At 52.0% G+C, this 15,443-nt stretch overlaps 1 protein-coding gene across 2 annotated transcripts; it reads right to left on the minus strand.

The window, feature by feature from the left end:
- Positions 1 to 497: 497 nt before the first annotated feature.
- LOC135456157 (adenosine deaminase-like) lies at positions 498 to 14,338 on the minus strand. 2 transcript variants are annotated; one of them, XM_064729860.1, is made up of 11 exons: positions 14,268 to 14,338; positions 11,058 to 11,119; positions 7,810 to 7,932; positions 7,561 to 7,704; positions 6,669 to 6,784; positions 5,093 to 5,217; positions 4,170 to 4,241; positions 3,808 to 3,909; positions 3,058 to 3,125; positions 2,525 to 2,654; positions 498 to 2,125 (listed from the first exon to the last, which is right to left on the minus strand). In XM_064729860.1, the coding sequence occupies exons 1-11, from the start codon at positions 14,301 to 14,303 to the stop codon at positions 2,024 to 2,026; spliced, it is 1,080 nt and encodes a 359-aa protein (XP_064585930.1). In that variant the 5' UTR covers positions 14,304 to 14,338; the 3' UTR covers positions 498 to 2,023. The 2 variants fall into 2 exon arrangements, with proteins under 2 accessions (XP_064585930.1, XP_064585929.1); XM_064729859.1 differs by lacking the exons at positions 498 to 2,125; positions 2,525 to 2,654; positions 3,058 to 3,125 and having other exon boundaries at positions 3,421 to 3,909.
- Positions 14,339 to 15,443: the final 1,105 nt, after the last annotated feature.

Below are 15,443 nucleotides of genomic sequence, written 5' to 3' on the forward strand. Positions count from 1 at the left end.
AGCCCAGACTGCCCCTCTTTGGCTCTGAGCATCAACCAACTGTGCAAAACCCAGGAGACAAAAGTGACTACTTTTGATAAACACCTGGAAAGGTGAGATGTGATGGCATTGCTGCTCCAGCAGTGGCACACAGCCCTTGTGTTACTGAAGGGAAAAGGACAGGGGAGGTTGGAACAACCTGGAGCCACAAATCCAACTGGGCTGCTGGGCAAGGGAGAGGCTTCCCTCTGGCTTCCCTTCCAAGCTGGCAGCAGGAGAAGGCAGCAAAGCCCCCATCACGCCTATCAATGAACCCCCAGCAGGGATTGGACACCACAGGCCACAGCTCCTAACAGTCACCCTTGGACAGAAAGGCACAAGGATTTCTCTTTTAATACAAATTTGTTATTTTAATAAACAGGATTAAAAATCAACTATACAGAATCCAAGCAACTCTTCTTCAGAAACAATTGTTGGAGAAAATGACCCAAAACCTGTTTCTTACCACAATCACGTCCTTAAAAGTGATACTTTATCTTTTGCTTTATAAAAGTAAGAAAATCACTCTCTCATCTTCAGTTATCTATCTATGTGTCTATATGCACCACGTTCTTCAGAGATGAGTGTTTTACTCTGAAGACCAGCATGGAAGCCCAGAAAGAATGGAAACACTCCCAGCACACCATCCCTGCTGGCAGGGACTGGGCCAGTCCATGGGCTGTCCGTGGCAATGCTGACCATGGCCCCTTTGCAAAGGCAAACTTTTGGTACAGAATCTTTGGAGTGAGCATCTTGGCAGAGCCCTGGGATGCTAAAGCACACCACACACTCAGGTAAGAAAGCAATGGTCTCTTCTTCTCTGGATGCACAGCTCTATTGCTTACTGAGTAAAAACATTCTAATGCCATAAAAATCACTGAGGAAATTTTGGTGAGTTTCTCTGTATAAATACTACACCAAACCGAAGATCTGACTTCTAGCCAGTGTCATAATTGAGTGAGAGAAGCAATCAGATGGGACCTGAGTCAATGTGTGACATTGGGTCCACGTTAATTTACTTATTCAGCCTTTAGAGTGCCTTATGATTGAGTCAAATCAGAAAGAGGGCAGAATTGTTAAACCAGGCAATCAATCATGTTTTTTCCAAGCCCTAAACAAAGGTAAGAGGAAGATCAAACTGCAGTTCACAGGAGTTCTCCAAGATTAAAAAAGTGGGGAAGATCCCAGAAGGCAGATTTGGGCCTGAAGTGGTAAAATTATGTCCCAACTTCCCCTGCATGTGCAAGCATGGTCATGGCCAGCTGTGAGCACAGCTGGGGCCTGAGCCCAAGGTGTGCACTCTGCAGCAGTGACATTGGCAGGCCTGATACATGGGAGTTCTCTGCAAGAATGGACGCCAAAAAAAAATTGTATTTTGTATTAAATGCCCTTTGGACTTGTGCACTGGCAGGGGCAGCAGCTTGCAGCTTGTTCTTGTTCCAGTCTTGTCAGTACAAGACTAACCCTGGGTAAATAGAGCTGAGACCAGGCCCTCCCACCCACAGGGACAAGAATAAAGGCTCTGTGTCTGAAAGGGCTGCCAGCACTAGCACACCTCTGCCCTGGAAAGGTGAATTAACCCAGGCCACAGCCAGAGCTCAAAGTGGATATTTCAGCACTGAGGCAAGGGCCAGGCAGGTCAGTGGCACAGGACAGGTAAAACAGGGAAAGAGGAAGGGAAAATCCCATAAGGGAGGTTGTTCTGTTTGCATTTGCAGCACAGAAAGCCCAGCAGATGGAGAAGGGAGTCAGGCCAGCAGGCAGAGCCAGTCTGCTCGCACAGCAGCAGGACAGGAAGCTGGAGATCCATTCAGGAGACACTGTGGGCCACAGGTAGGTGTGTGTGATTGATGGTCTGATTCTGATGGGCACTGTGAGGGTCAGCACAGGGCTGCCAGGAACAGAGGCTGGCTCTGGGCACCCCCTGCCAGTGCTCCCACTGGCACAGAGGAGAGCCAGGCTCTTGTGCAGAGAGGCCCCACTCCAGGCTGGCTCCAGGGACAGCTCAGGATGCATTGGGCACCATCCCATAGGCTTCATACAGCTTGTTGAGCAGCTCCTGCTTTTCCTTCTCGGGTAAGAAGCTGGACTGGGCTGCATTGATGTTCTGAGGAGGCAGAGGGAGAACACAGGGACATTAGGACACATCAGACATGAACACACAGCTGTGCACATCCCAGCACCTGGCTCTGAGCAGCAACAGGCAAGGGAGGGTGTAAAGTTTCCACTCTCAGATTCATTGCCATGGCCTTATTGGATGCCAACTGCTCTGGCCCATCACTAGCAGCAGTCCCAGGAGAAATGAGACCAGCACAAAGCAAACGCCTTTAAATACTCTGGAATTTTTGGGAGATGTCCTTTGAGCCTGGTCCTACTTTCCTGCTTACAAGGCCAGAGCGGAATTTTCTGCTTCCCATTTAAAACTCTTCAGCTTATAAATAAAACCAGCAGGTTGTTCTGGGCTGCACTGAGACACCAGCAGAGCACCCAGCCAAGGCTGACTTACAACTCTCTTGAGCTCCTCATCAGTGAATCCCATGTATTCCTTCACAATGCCATAGTCCTTGTCAAGGGTGGAGTTGAAGATGAGGGGGTCATCTGTGTTTAGAGAATAGTTGGCACGATCCTTCTTAAATCTGCAAGGAAATCAGGTTGAACTGGTGGGCAGAACACTGGCTGTGACACTGTGCAGTTCTCAGGGTGAAATGCAGCAAAAGCAAAGACTTTGGGACTGCTGGAGAAAAGCACAAGGCTCAGCTTGTCCCCTTGGCTCTGCACTGACCTGCCAGGAGTGGCTGGGCTGTAGCTTCTCGTGCCCCACAGCTCAGAGCAGGGCAGGAGGGACAGGGGAGCCTCCCCAAGGGACCCCCACACCCCTCCAGCTGCACCAGGCTCTCTCACCATGTGCCATGGTACATGGATGTGCCACATAGTCCTACATAATTAGGACACTGTGCCTTAGCTTTGTAAATCAATAAAACAGCTGTAATCAACCCAAATCCTGGTTATTTGATATGTCACATAATTGAGAAGTCTTACTGTATTACGGGGTGTTTGGTGAAGTCCGGAGGACATGCCCCAGTGAGATAACTGGACAAAGGACAGACCTGTTTGTGGGAGTTGAGCAGGAAAAGCAGAATCAACCACATGGATCTGAACCCCAGCTGTGGACACAGATAGCTCAGCACTGGTAATACCAGGCCAGAGCTCTGTTCACAGCTGCCCCTCAGCACTGCTCTGACAGACCACTGCGTGTCCCAGGACAGGGATGCACGGAGCCACAGCACTGTGACAGGGCTGTGGGATGTTCCCCATGGCCAGTCAGTCACCAGCCCTGGGCCACTCACAGCTACAAAACCACCTGCATTAAGTACACATTCCCTCTATTAGTGGATATCCCCATTCTGGGGAAAAGCAAAAGAAATCCTTACATGCACTGTAACTCCCAGGCATTCCCACCCTCTAACCTGACTTGCTCTGGTACAGCAGCCTGATTTGTGTATAAATCAGTGAATAAGCCCTCCAGAATTTATCCTTGGCCACACAAGGATCCATTCTCTCTGCCACATCCCTCCCACCAGCTGCTGTGCACACCAGTGCTCCCAGCAGACACACAGGTTTGTCCCCAACATTTTTCCTGTGCAGCTTTGGGCATAAACACAACATCACTGTGCACATGCTCAGCACCTGGGTGTCAGGTCCTGTCCCTGGCTGTAGCACAGCCTGGGTGAGTGCTTGTTTTCCACTCAGCACCTCCCTGGCTGTCACAGTCCCGTGGCACATCCTTACCTCAAAATGCATCTTTGTTTTCAGCAGCTGCTTGTAGAGCTCATGGTCCTCCAGGACATGGTACCCATGGCCAACACGCTCGGTCTTCAGGACATAAACTGCCTAGAGAGCACAGGAGAAGCACTCAGAGCCTCAGGCACAGCTGAGCCCTGCCTGCCCAGAGCCCCCATCCCACTGCAGGTACAGCCACAGCCCCGAGCTGGCCCCTGGCATGTCCCTTTCCAGCCATCATGTCAGATCTGTGCCCATGTTCTCAGGGTTCATTTTGCTGTGGATTTGGGGACAACTTGGATGCCTCTGTGTCCTGGGTAGGGCACATCTCACCCTGTCCCTCTGTGCCCTGAGGCAGGAGCCCCTCATACCTCCTTGACCATGGCAGCCGGTCCGACCTCCCCAGCATGGACGGTGCGATGGATCCCACACCTCTCAGCCTCCTGCAAAACAAGGGACAACATCCTCCTGTGCCATCCCCTGCAGCAAGGACAGCCAGCTCTGGGCTGGCACTGCTCTCACTGCAAGGCTCCTGTGCCAAGAGCCCACAGATCACGAGCCTTGCACTCCAAGGGCTGCAAGAGCTCAGTAATGTCACACACAGAGACACTTAAAAACCCTGGTTATCTTCCACTGGAGCCCAGCCAGGCTCTTCACGGCCTTTTAACCCTGGCTGAGTTCACCACTGCCTCCTTTCCAGACAGCAGCAAGCTCTGAGCTCCTCTTCTCCACCCACCAGCCTTTCTGCATGAAACGTGCAGCAGTTCCATGCTATGGAACTTCTACATTTTTGGCAGAGAGGCTTTCCCTTCCCTTGGAGCCACTGCAAAGGCTGAGGTTTGGGGAGAGCCTGGGATCAGGCTCCTGAAGCCATTCCAGTGTTTGCACTTGAGATGATCAGATAAAAGCCCTGCAAATGTGCAGTTTCTGCTCTGCTCCTCAGTGATTTCTGCCAGACTGGAAAGGCCAGTCTCTTCCACCCCTGGCTGTGGTTTCACCAAGCCCCAGGAGCCAACAGCAGAGGAGTGGGGGTTGATTTGGGCTCCATGGAACTCATGTCACACTCACAGTGCCAAGCCCCAGCTCTGAGGCCATGTTTTAGCAATGATGCCTGCCATTAATCACTTAGGAAATATAAACAAATGCTTTTTCTATTTAAATGAATGTTTTTAATAGCTGCAACGAATTTTTAAGCTGTCCCAGCTGTTTTGCAGTTTGAAAAGCAACCATTCACACACATCCTCTCAATATATATTTTTCTTATAATTTCTTTTTTAAAAATTATTCCACACACCTCATAAGCCTTCTTATGCTCAGCATAATCCTCCACCTTCAGGGTCCCATCTCCAGCCAGGTCAACACCCACCACAGAGTCATTCTGGTACTTCTTGCAGAGCTCCACCACCTCTGGAGACCAGCCTGGGAGAGGCAGCAGCAGCATTCAGGAGGAAGCATTCATTAGGGTCACACTTGCAGCATCTTTCTAAACAAATGCTGGTCCTACAACTAGAAAGCTACAGCTATTTCCTTATTTCCTTTAGTCTTTCCCAAAATCTGATGCTGAAAAAGAAAGCTAGCAAATTCCTAGGAAGCTCTGTCATCTCTGTGATCTTCAGGCAGATAAAAGCTGTCAGCTGATCAGTCTGTTCTCAGTGAAAGGGAAATTAAATGCATTCACCAGCTATTAAACTGCTCTCATCATGTTTTTCTGCTCACTTCAAGCAGGGGAAAAAATAATTTAAAATCTTCCAAGCAGTGGTGACTGCTGCAGTTGCTGGAGGTAAGATGAACTGCACTGCCCAGGGGCTGTAACATGATGTGTTGGAGAAATCCCCCAACTCCTGAGCTCTCATCCCCTCCCTGGCTGGGCAGGGTGAGGGTAAAGGCAGGAACTGCCCCACCTGATGAGCTGTGTCAGGGAGGAGATTGGGCAGGGAGGGGTCTCTGGGGGGCCCTGTGCTGCAGCCATCCCTGCCCTGGTGCATCCTTGACTCTCCCAAGGATTCTACTCCTGATAGGAAGGAGCTGTAGTTTTATCTATTTACCAGCAGGGACAAAGACACTAACAAGTGGCCAACAACTGCTTGAGAGCTCTCTGATCAGGATAGATAACCTCTGAGAGAGAAACTGCATCTACCAGCTCACATAGCACTTAACCCTAGCAGAAAGGCCAAGAAACAGAGAGAAACAGTTGAGTTAATAATTAACAGGCACCTGCTGTGTACACAAAATCCCCAAGTCATATGAACACACCAGGATGATGTGTGCAACTTCATCATCTAGTTTTTTCCACCATTTTCCAATTTGCTGGGTTAGAGTAATTATTTTATTAACAAGTTTAATATGAGTCAGTTCTGGCTGGTATCTCTGCCTTTCTCTCATCAGTTCATTAATTACAGGGTGGCTCCTCAGAGTGCAGCACATCCTGAATGCACTGCTAAAGACTCTTATCAAGCACACCATTGGTTCTGGGTATCAGCTGGGACACAGGTATGAGAATGCCACCTCTGCTGGTTGCAGCAGCAATCCCTCCTGCAGGGCAGTGCAGGCTGCACACACCCTTGGGTGCTCCTGGCCTTTGGGCAGGGAGCAGAGACCACAGCTGCCCCAGGAGTGCACAGAGGAGCCCCTTTTGTCCCTCTAGCAAGGCACAACCAGTTCAGATACTGGTTGTACCCACTCCTGCATCCAGCAGAGCTTTTCCCTACGGTGAAGGAGCAGAGACCCCCAGAGACCCCCAGCACTGTCTGGTGCTGCACCAGCCCCACAGACTGGGGCTCTCCCCACATCCTGCAGGGCCCCAGCCCCAGGGACATCCCCCCACCCCTCAGGGAAGGGAGCAGAGCAGCAGGGCAGCTGCAATACATTACTTGGCATATGGCTCATGCAGCATAGAATAGACCTGGCTTTGATGTGGAAATCCCTCTCTCCATCCTTCAGTCCCTGATTTACGAGCTGAACCACTTCATCTGGAGTGAGGTCCCCCCTGCAGGGAAGAAAAGCCATCAGCAAGAGGCCACACACTTGCCAGGGGGGCAGGCAGGTCCAGCCCAGCAGCCCCACAGCAGGACAGGCTGCCCCAGGTTCCACTTGCCCAGTGAGATCATCCAGAGCCCTTTTGCAGCCTTGCCACAGCCACATTTACCAGGTACAGGTGTAACCCCTGTGGCACTGCAGCAGGCACAGATGGCACCAAGATTTAGAAAGGCCTTGGGGAGCTGGGTGTCCATCCTGCCTGAGCAGAGGAATCCCCTCTTTGCCAGAGCATCTCATTGGGGCACACAATTCTCTGCAAGCCCAGGGCTCTGCACCCACCACAGCACACTCTGCAGGGCCCCAGAGCCCAGCACTGATTTAATGAGAGGCACAAACCACAGAGGGGATGTCATGAGAGGAAAGGATCAGAGCAGCAGCCCCCTCCAACACCAGCCACCACCTCTGCCAGATCAAACTCCCATTCTGTGGTCAGGCAGTCCCTATGGGCACATTCCTTTCCCTCTCACAGGAAAGAGCTTCAGCCTGAAAGTTGAGCACAGAACTCAGTGCCCAAAGCAAGGGACATTAAAACACTGCAGCACACAGAGGTGTTCAAGGTGAAAAACCCAGTTGATGGGAGAGAGAGGGGGAAGTATGCTGGCTCTCACTGCATGGCAGGAGGAAGCAGGTTTGTTACAGCAGCCTTTGAAGGCACAGTGGCTGACTGGCATGGGGATGCCTTCTCCATGCCCACCCAGCAGCTCCCAGCTGCCCAGGATCACTCACTCAGCTTGTCCCCAGGGGATGGGATCCACACCAGAGTTGGCCAGGAAGTGAGGGCTGTACCGAACCTCCACGTAGGCGACTCCTTCCTTGGCTTTGGTCTCCACAAACTCGTAGGCAATTCTCCTCACTGCCTCACGGTCACCCCTGCAGGGATGGCAGTGCCACTGTCACCCCCAGGGCCCACAGGGCACCTTTGAGGTTGATCCTGACAGGCATTGAGGGGGAAAAAGCAGAAAGCAGGGTACTTACGCAATGGCAGGCATGTAGTAATTAAATTTCTCTAGAAACAGGGCAAGTGTCAGTGGTGTGTCACAGCTGACATGCTTCATGAGCTCCTCAACAGTGTTCCCAGGGAGAGGGATGCCTCTTTTCCTAGAAACAAAGCCACATGTTACTGACAGGGAAGGTTATCCCATTTTTAACAAGTCCATTGTACACACCAACTGCATCCAAAATTGGCAGCTTTAACCATCATTTCCTCACAGGAAAGATCCAGCAAACCCTGTCCTTCCAAAAGCTCCTCATGGATGGAGCCCTGAACCTCAGCAGAGAGGAAGGCAATCCAAAACACAGGCAAAGCACAAACCCAAATGCAAGCCCAGGCTGACCCGGCAGGAACACAGCCAGGGCACATTTTAAGCTTAAGGAGGAGTTCATCTAAAGGGGCTCTGCATTATTTCTTGGCACGTCCTAGACCTAGCAGCAGAATTGCCAAAATTCTTCAGAAGAGTTAATTTCCACTTATGCAGGCTCAAGGGATTAAAAAATCATGGAGATGCTCCAGGGCCTGGGATCACACAGGCAGAAGTGTTGTGGCCCATGGGTTTAGTGCCAGCAGCTCCTGAGAGGGAGCTGCTTCCTGAGCTCAGCGTCCTGGTGGCATCTCCTGTGACAGGAACAGCTCCCACACAGGAACAAAGGGCAACAGCTGCTCTCACTGAAGGGACACACACACTCATCCCCACGTAAATGCCTCCAAGAGGGAAGAGCCACCTTTCCCAGGAGCAGCTGGAATTCTGAGGGGGTGAAGGTGTTCCTGGTGTGGGGACAGCTGAGATCCAGGGAGCTGCCAGCCAAGGGTGCTGCAGCTCTCTGGGCAAGCTTTGCCATATCCCCACCCTCTGGTACCCTGCACAAGCCAAAACAAATTTGGAATAATAACCAGACATTTGTTTTTAATTCCCTTTCCTGCCACAATGAATTACAGCTGATTGATGGGAGAGCTCTGCTAATAGAGACAAAACACCAGAGCCAGCTGCAGTGCTGCCCTGCCAGCAGCCATCCCCATGAGCCATGCAGGGACACAGTCCAAAGGAGCCTGCTCCTGGCCTTGGAAAACATTGCTCCTGCCCCACTCAGGCAGCAAGGAAAGCAGCCCCATGCTCAGCCCTCACATGCAATCTGCACAGATTAAGTTGCAGGGAACACTCACTGCTGCCAAGGCATCGGTTTTCCTCCCTGCCTTGCCCTTTCCATGGCACTGACACCTCAGTCTCTGCTCCAGGAACCGACCTGCACCTTCCTCCACCTGCCCCAGCAAAGTTTCCTACAGCAAAGCCACTGCCCTGCCCTGCTCCATGTGCTTGCTGAGGCAGTGCCTTCCTGCAGGCACCAGTGGCAGTACTTTGGGATGATCCACACTGGAACCACACCTCTGCATGGGGAGATCTGGTGCATCATGCCAGTGTGGCTTTTGGGCTGCTGCTGCCCCTCCTTGCAGGTGGGATCCTTATTGCAGCAAAGTGGCCAGAGGGGAACGTGTTTGTCCTCACTGCCACCTCAGTGTCCTGCCCAGAGCTCCCTCCAGCCACGGGCAGCACCATGCACACCATGCCACCACAGAAAGGGCACCTCTGCTGGGGACACCCAGGCCCCGCGAGGGGTCTGTCACACCTCTGAGCCCCCTGGCTGAGCAGGAATGCTGCAAAGGCTGACCCAGACCTGACAGAATTGGAGACAAGGTTTCTAAATACAGCCGAGTTCAGCAGTGCACTGCCCACAGGGGCCTGTGCATCCCAGCAGCTTGGGCTTCTGTCTACATGGTCAAACACCATCTAGCAAAATTATTTCCAGCTCTTTACCTTTAAAAATAGACCACAAGCAGCATTTTCTACCCAGGGTGAGGTTATGAGGGCAGTCAGTCCCCTACAGCCTTCTGCACTGCCCCAGTGGTTTGCGTGTGAGTGCAAGTTTCAGAGCCCATGAACAGCACAGCCTTGCTCCACCCCAGGGCTGGCAGCTCAGGGGGTGCCAGGGCTGCTTAAAAATAAGAGGGAACTCAGCACACGCTCAGGCAATGAAGGTTTCTGCCCTGAGAAAGGATCCTGGCACAGGATCCCCAGACAGCCAGTGCCTCCTGGGTGTCAGGGCTCCTGCAATTCCCCTAGGGGACTACACTGGCATTTTCTGTTTGCAGGCAGAGGGACCCAGCACAGCCCCAGGGAGTCAGCACCAGCTCTCCTGTTCTCTAGGAGCTGAGTTCCAGCCCTGCAGCCCAGCAGCAGGAACCCTGAGTTCCCCATGCCAGCATCCAGCAAGAAAATGGGATGGACAGCCCTGACCCACCCTCCTTTCTCTGACTGTGCAGCAAAAGGTATGGCCAGACCCTCCAGAAAGAATAGTCCTCCCTAGGACTGCACTGCCTTGGAATCTGCTGGGCTCACAGGATGCTAGACACCCTCCCCATCCTCCTCCCCAAAATACCAGAACTGACTTCCTCCCCAAAATACCAGAGTTGTGCCTAAGAGCCATTTACTGAAATCCTTACCATTGCCACCTTCTTGTTCTGAGGTATCAGTGACAGCTGGAGGAAATCTTGTTTGTTTTGCTTACAAATGTGGAGCCAGGCCCTGGCACAGGTTAATCATTCACCCCGTGCTTCCCACACAACCCACACTGAAGGAAGATGCACGTGGGCTCTGTCAGGGAAACATCCTCTCTCTGAACCCCTGCCAGGTGCTTCCCTGGGCCAGCCCCACACCAGTGAGGCTCCCTGCCTGCTGACACCAGGCACACAGCCTGGCATTCAAATGCCCATGGCAGCAGGGCAGGCAAGGCCACCCAAGCTGGCTTTTCCTCCCAAACCATGTAGCAGCAGCACCACCACCAACACAACACTCCCAGCCTGCTGCCATTCCACTTGGCTTTGTGAGGAGGAGTGTGGAGAAAGAAATGAGACTGCATCACCTCTGCTGTGTCCTGGGCACACTTCAAAGGCAGGCAGCTCTTTATGAGACATCTTCTGGATTTCTCTCATGGTGCTCCTCTGAGCTTGCCCAGCTCCCAAACCCACCTCAGTCCCATTCCTGCTGCCTGGGAAGCCCCCCTGTGTGTTGGGGTGTGCTCAGTGCCCTCACACTGTGCAGGTATGGGCAGAGCCAGAAGCAGCAGCAGCCAGGTTTGCTGCCTCAGGAGCTCCTCTGTCACAGACAGCAGCAGCAGAAGGGAGGATGCCTTTGCACTGCAGCTCCCAGAGCTGATGTCCCCCCACAACTCACTTGCCAAAGTACAGGATGGTCTCTGGTCTGATGGCTCCATCCAGGTGCACGTGAAGCTCTACCTGCAATGGGAGAAATGGGTCAGGCACTCTTGAGCTGCAACAATAATTCAGACAGAAGTAATTGGTGCCCACATGGGTATAAATGTAGCCAATACAGATACAAAGTCATGACACATCAACATTTTTTAAATATAATCATTATGAAATTTATTTTTCAGTATCTATGTATTGTCTAAGTATTTTGCTGCAGCTTACACATTTAATGAATCTTTAGAAATTTATAATGTTTCCAATAATTTTGAGGAACTGCCCTATCCTTATTTAGTGATCAGGAGGAGTGAAAAAAGCAAACTCCATACACCTTAACTTTCCAGCACACTTCCTACCTGAAATCACAGGAAGCCAAAACCTAATTAATTTGCTAAGAGTCATTACATGAAAACTTTGACCTCAGTTCCAAGAGTCAGCTCCTGATGGGTTGTTAATTACATGGCATTATCAGGGTTTAGAGGCTCTCTAATCCTACACAAGGGCTCACAAAGGTGCTGTAAAAAAATAATGATAACAAATTGCCCCACAGAGATAACAAGGTTTCAAAATAAAACACTTAAATTTTTACCCATTAAAAATAGTACAGTAACTCAAGTCTTTTCACTCTGAAGCCCTATTTCCCCATTATTGCTGAAACACTGTATTTTGGAGAAGGAGAGTCAGAAAAGCAAAAGCAAGCTTTTCCCATTAGCCAGCTGGGGCTTTTGGAGGAACATGACAAATGTGATTTGGAAGTCGAACTGGGAAGGAAAATATTAGCTGTAAAATGTTTCAGCTAGATAGCCATCTTTCTTCTTTTAGGTAACAGAATAGCCTACAAAATACATATTTGATTTTACTGTATTTTTACACAAAACTGTAGATTAGAAACTTAATACACAAGGTTCTTTTAAGTTATAACATCATGGACATTTAGTTATAACACCCATGCATTTTCCTGCATAGATGAGAGCTGCAGGTGCCAAGGGTAAGAAAGGAGTAGGACTCAGAAGAGGACTGGATATTTGCATGGATAACTGACCTCCCCAGGGTTACTAATTACAGCCCACAAACCCTCTGGTGTCAGGGCAGGTATCAAACAATAACTACCAGGAGCTGGGAGAAAACTGAGTAAGCAGCACCTGCCAGTGCCCAGGAGCAGGTGAGGTGAGCTCCTGGCACAGGGCTGGCAGTGCCCATCTCTGGGGCTGCACGGATGCCCAGGAGCTCACTCCATCCCCACACACACCCTGCACACCTGCCCTGCAGGCGCAGCACCTGCCTCACTGCCAGGGCTCCCACTCCTGCTGCAAAAGGCAGGGCAGGGACAGTGCTGGGGCTCAGGCCACCTCCTCGTGATGGCCACCAAGCTGCCACTGAAACATTGCTGGGTGCCAAACGCAGGTGGGGCAGGCTGAGCATGGATCAAACTGCTGGTGGCAATCAGCTGCTCCAGGGGTCATGGATACACCCACAGCCACCACTGACAGCACATTGTAAAAGCACACCCCTGCCACTGCTCCTACCCTCAAGATACCATCTCAGTCTACACAGAGGAAGATTTAAGAAGGGCAAAACCTGATCTTTCACCTCTCCTTGTGTTATGCAATCCTGCTTATGAGGACTAAATGTCCTACAAAGCAGCAAATAAAATAACAGCATACAAACATGGTCTGCATTGCCAGATGTAGATGCCTGGCGTGTTTTCCACTCTTGAGCTCCAATTCTTGTTTCAAAACCATGCAAGATCCACTCCTTGAGGTATTCAACAGCACTCAAGCCTTTCTGACGGAGTTACAGGTTTGAAATTTCCTCACATTGGATTTGAAAACAAAGCAACCTGAACCTGTTGAGGTCTTCTCCCTCAAACACTTTTCAAGTGTTTCTCGCAAGAACATCCCAACATGACATTCCCATCAGTGAGACAGCAGATTCCATGGCCCATTCACCTGTGTAAGTCACTTTTTCCTGCCTCTTCTGCAGGTGAGATGCTTGTAAAGCAGCAAGTGCCTGTCCAATACCAGCAACAGGCTCTTTGTCCCCTGCCAGCCATTTTTTTTGGGTCTGGAGACACTTAAACCAAGTGCTAAGAAACCCTTGTTCAAAGCTGTTTAACCCAAAAAGTTTTGGCTTTCCTCCAGACCAGTGCTTGAGAGCAGAGTTTGAACTCTCCTATGCTCTTTAGATGGCCAAAGGACATCCAAGAGCACATGGAAGTGTGCCTACAGGCCTCCAGATAAGGATGCAATCAGCAGAGGCAAAACCCAGCAGCTCATCTGCTCTGGCCACCTTGCTCACAATCCCTGCGGCTTTCCCGGTCCGTGGGAGGCTGCTCACTGCAGATTACATTGCAGCTCACTTCCTGTGTGTTTGTTTCAGGTAAACAAAGCACAAGTCTTTTCCTCTTACAAACGGGTGACACGACCTTGCCTTAAGCCAAGGAAAGTACCCAGATAAGGATGAAAGAGTTTTCTCTGAGCTGTGGCTCCAGGGGACGAGGCCTGAGCAAGCAGAAATCAGGTGAATGCAGGAGCCCAGTGGCTCTTCCAGAGCTCTCTGTTCCTCAGTACACAGCTCCATGTGAATGTGCTCTCCACCCCAAACCTTCTGAATTATTTGTGGAGAAAGCACGAGCACACACATTGTATTGGGATCTCAACACCTGGTGAAGGATCTGAACAGCACCACAGGCTGCACCAGCACTGGGCCGCGCCAGAGCAGGGCCCGGCCGGGACCGCGGGGTGACAGCGGGGGCACCGAGCGCTGTCCCGGGGCGCATCCCAAGCGAGGGCACGGCCGGGCCGCAGCTCCGGCCGGGGCAGCCCCGGGCTGCGGGGAGCAGGAGCGGCCACCTCGGCACCGAGCACGATACCTCAGCACCGGGCATGGCACCCCCGAACCGGGCACTGCACCCCCGAACACGGGCACGGCCCCTCAGGCCCGGGCACGGCAGCTCTGCACTGGGCAAAGCACCTCCGAACCGGGCACTGCACCCCCGAACACGGGCACGGCCCCTCAGCCCCGGGCACGGCAGCTCCGCACCGGGCATGGCACCCCCGAACCGGGCACGGCACCTCAGCCCCGGGCGCGCCGCGTTCGCCGCTCCCGTCCGCAGCACCTCGGTGCCGGGGCACGCCCCGTTCCCGGCCCCGCGCCTCCGGCACCGCCGCCAGCCCACCTTGGGTCCCTCGAAGATCCCCCGTGCCCGCTCCATGCTGCCGCCGCCGCCGCCGTTACTACCGCTCTTCCGCCGTCGCCGCTCCGCGCCCGCCCCGCTGGCCCGGCCCTGCCGGCCCCGCCCCGGCCCGCCCCCCGCACGCCGGGCCCGGGGCAGGCACAGGGCGACAGAGCAGAGCGCTTCGGCTGAGGGGAGACGCTGGAGTTAACTGTTTATCTTTTCCATTTTTAGGGAAAATTACAAGCAGCAAAGTAGGGGTAAAACTGATCTTGGAAGTTATGCCAATGTTTATTTCCCAGGAGCTATATTTAAACCTGTTCCCTTTCTCTTCCCCCAGTAGTTAACACCAGCTGTGTGTCAGGGCTGCTGGCACCTGAAAACAGCTTTCCAAAAGTAATAGGAAGTATATTTATGCTGGGCTTAGATCTTAAAAAAGGTTCCCCCTGCAAGTGACAGCCAGCTCAGCCACTGTCACTGCCGCTGCTGAAAGACCAGGGGCACTGCCTTAGTCCAGCCACATCCTCATCTGCAAAGCTGCTGAGCACAGGGATGCTCCCAGCCCTTCTTTCCAGCTGAACACGGGCATGCCAGAGCTGTCAAAGTCCAACCAAGCACTAAATAACCCAAAAGCCTTGGGGCAAACACTCCCCTGCCCACGCTGATGGTGAAGCCCAGCAGCCCAGACTGCTCCTCTTTGGCTCTGAGCATCAACCAACTGTGCAAAACCCAGGAGACAAAAGTGACTACTTTTGATAAACACCTGGAAAGGTGAGAAGTGATGGCATTGCTGCTCCAGCAGTGGCACACAGCCCTTGTGTTACTGAAGGGAAAAGGACAGGGGAGGTTGGAACAACCTGGAGCCACAAATCCAACTGGGCTGCTGGGCAAGGGAGAGGCTTCCCTCTGGCTTCCCTTCCAAGCTGGCAGCAGGAGAAGGCAGCAAAGCCCCCATCACGCCTATCAATGAACCCCCAGCAGGGATTGGACACCACAGGCCACAGCTCCTAACAGTCACCCTTGGACAGAAAGGCACAAGGATTTCTCTTTTAATACAAATTTGTTATTTTATTAAACAGGATTAACAATCTAAACTGTCCAGAATCCAAACAAGCAACTCTTCAGAAACAATTGTTGGAGAAAATGACCCAAAACCTGTTTCTTACCACAATCACGTCC

The sequence above is a fragment of the Zonotrichia leucophrys genome, chromosome 20, assembly GCF_028769735.1.
Source record: "Zonotrichia leucophrys gambelii isolate GWCS_2022_RI chromosome 20, RI_Zleu_2.0, whole genome shotgun sequence".
NCBI lineage: Eukaryota > Metazoa > Chordata > Aves > Passeriformes > Passerellidae > Zonotrichia > Zonotrichia leucophrys.

Bases quoted from the DNA above. Each gene is read 5' to 3' on its own strand.
- LOC135456157 (XM_064729859.1), bottom strand. From the start codon at position 14,303: ATGGAGCGGGCACGGGGGATCTTCGAGGGACCCAAG. The intron at 5,218-6,668 runs GTAATGTATTGC...TGCCTCTCCCAG, and splicing joins CTGCATGAGCCATATGCCAA to GCTGGTCTCCAGAGGTGGTG. The intron at 4,242-5,092 runs GTGTGTGGAATA...CTTGTTTTGCAG, and splicing joins AGCATAAGAAGGCTTATGAG to GAGGCTGAGAGGTGTGGGAT.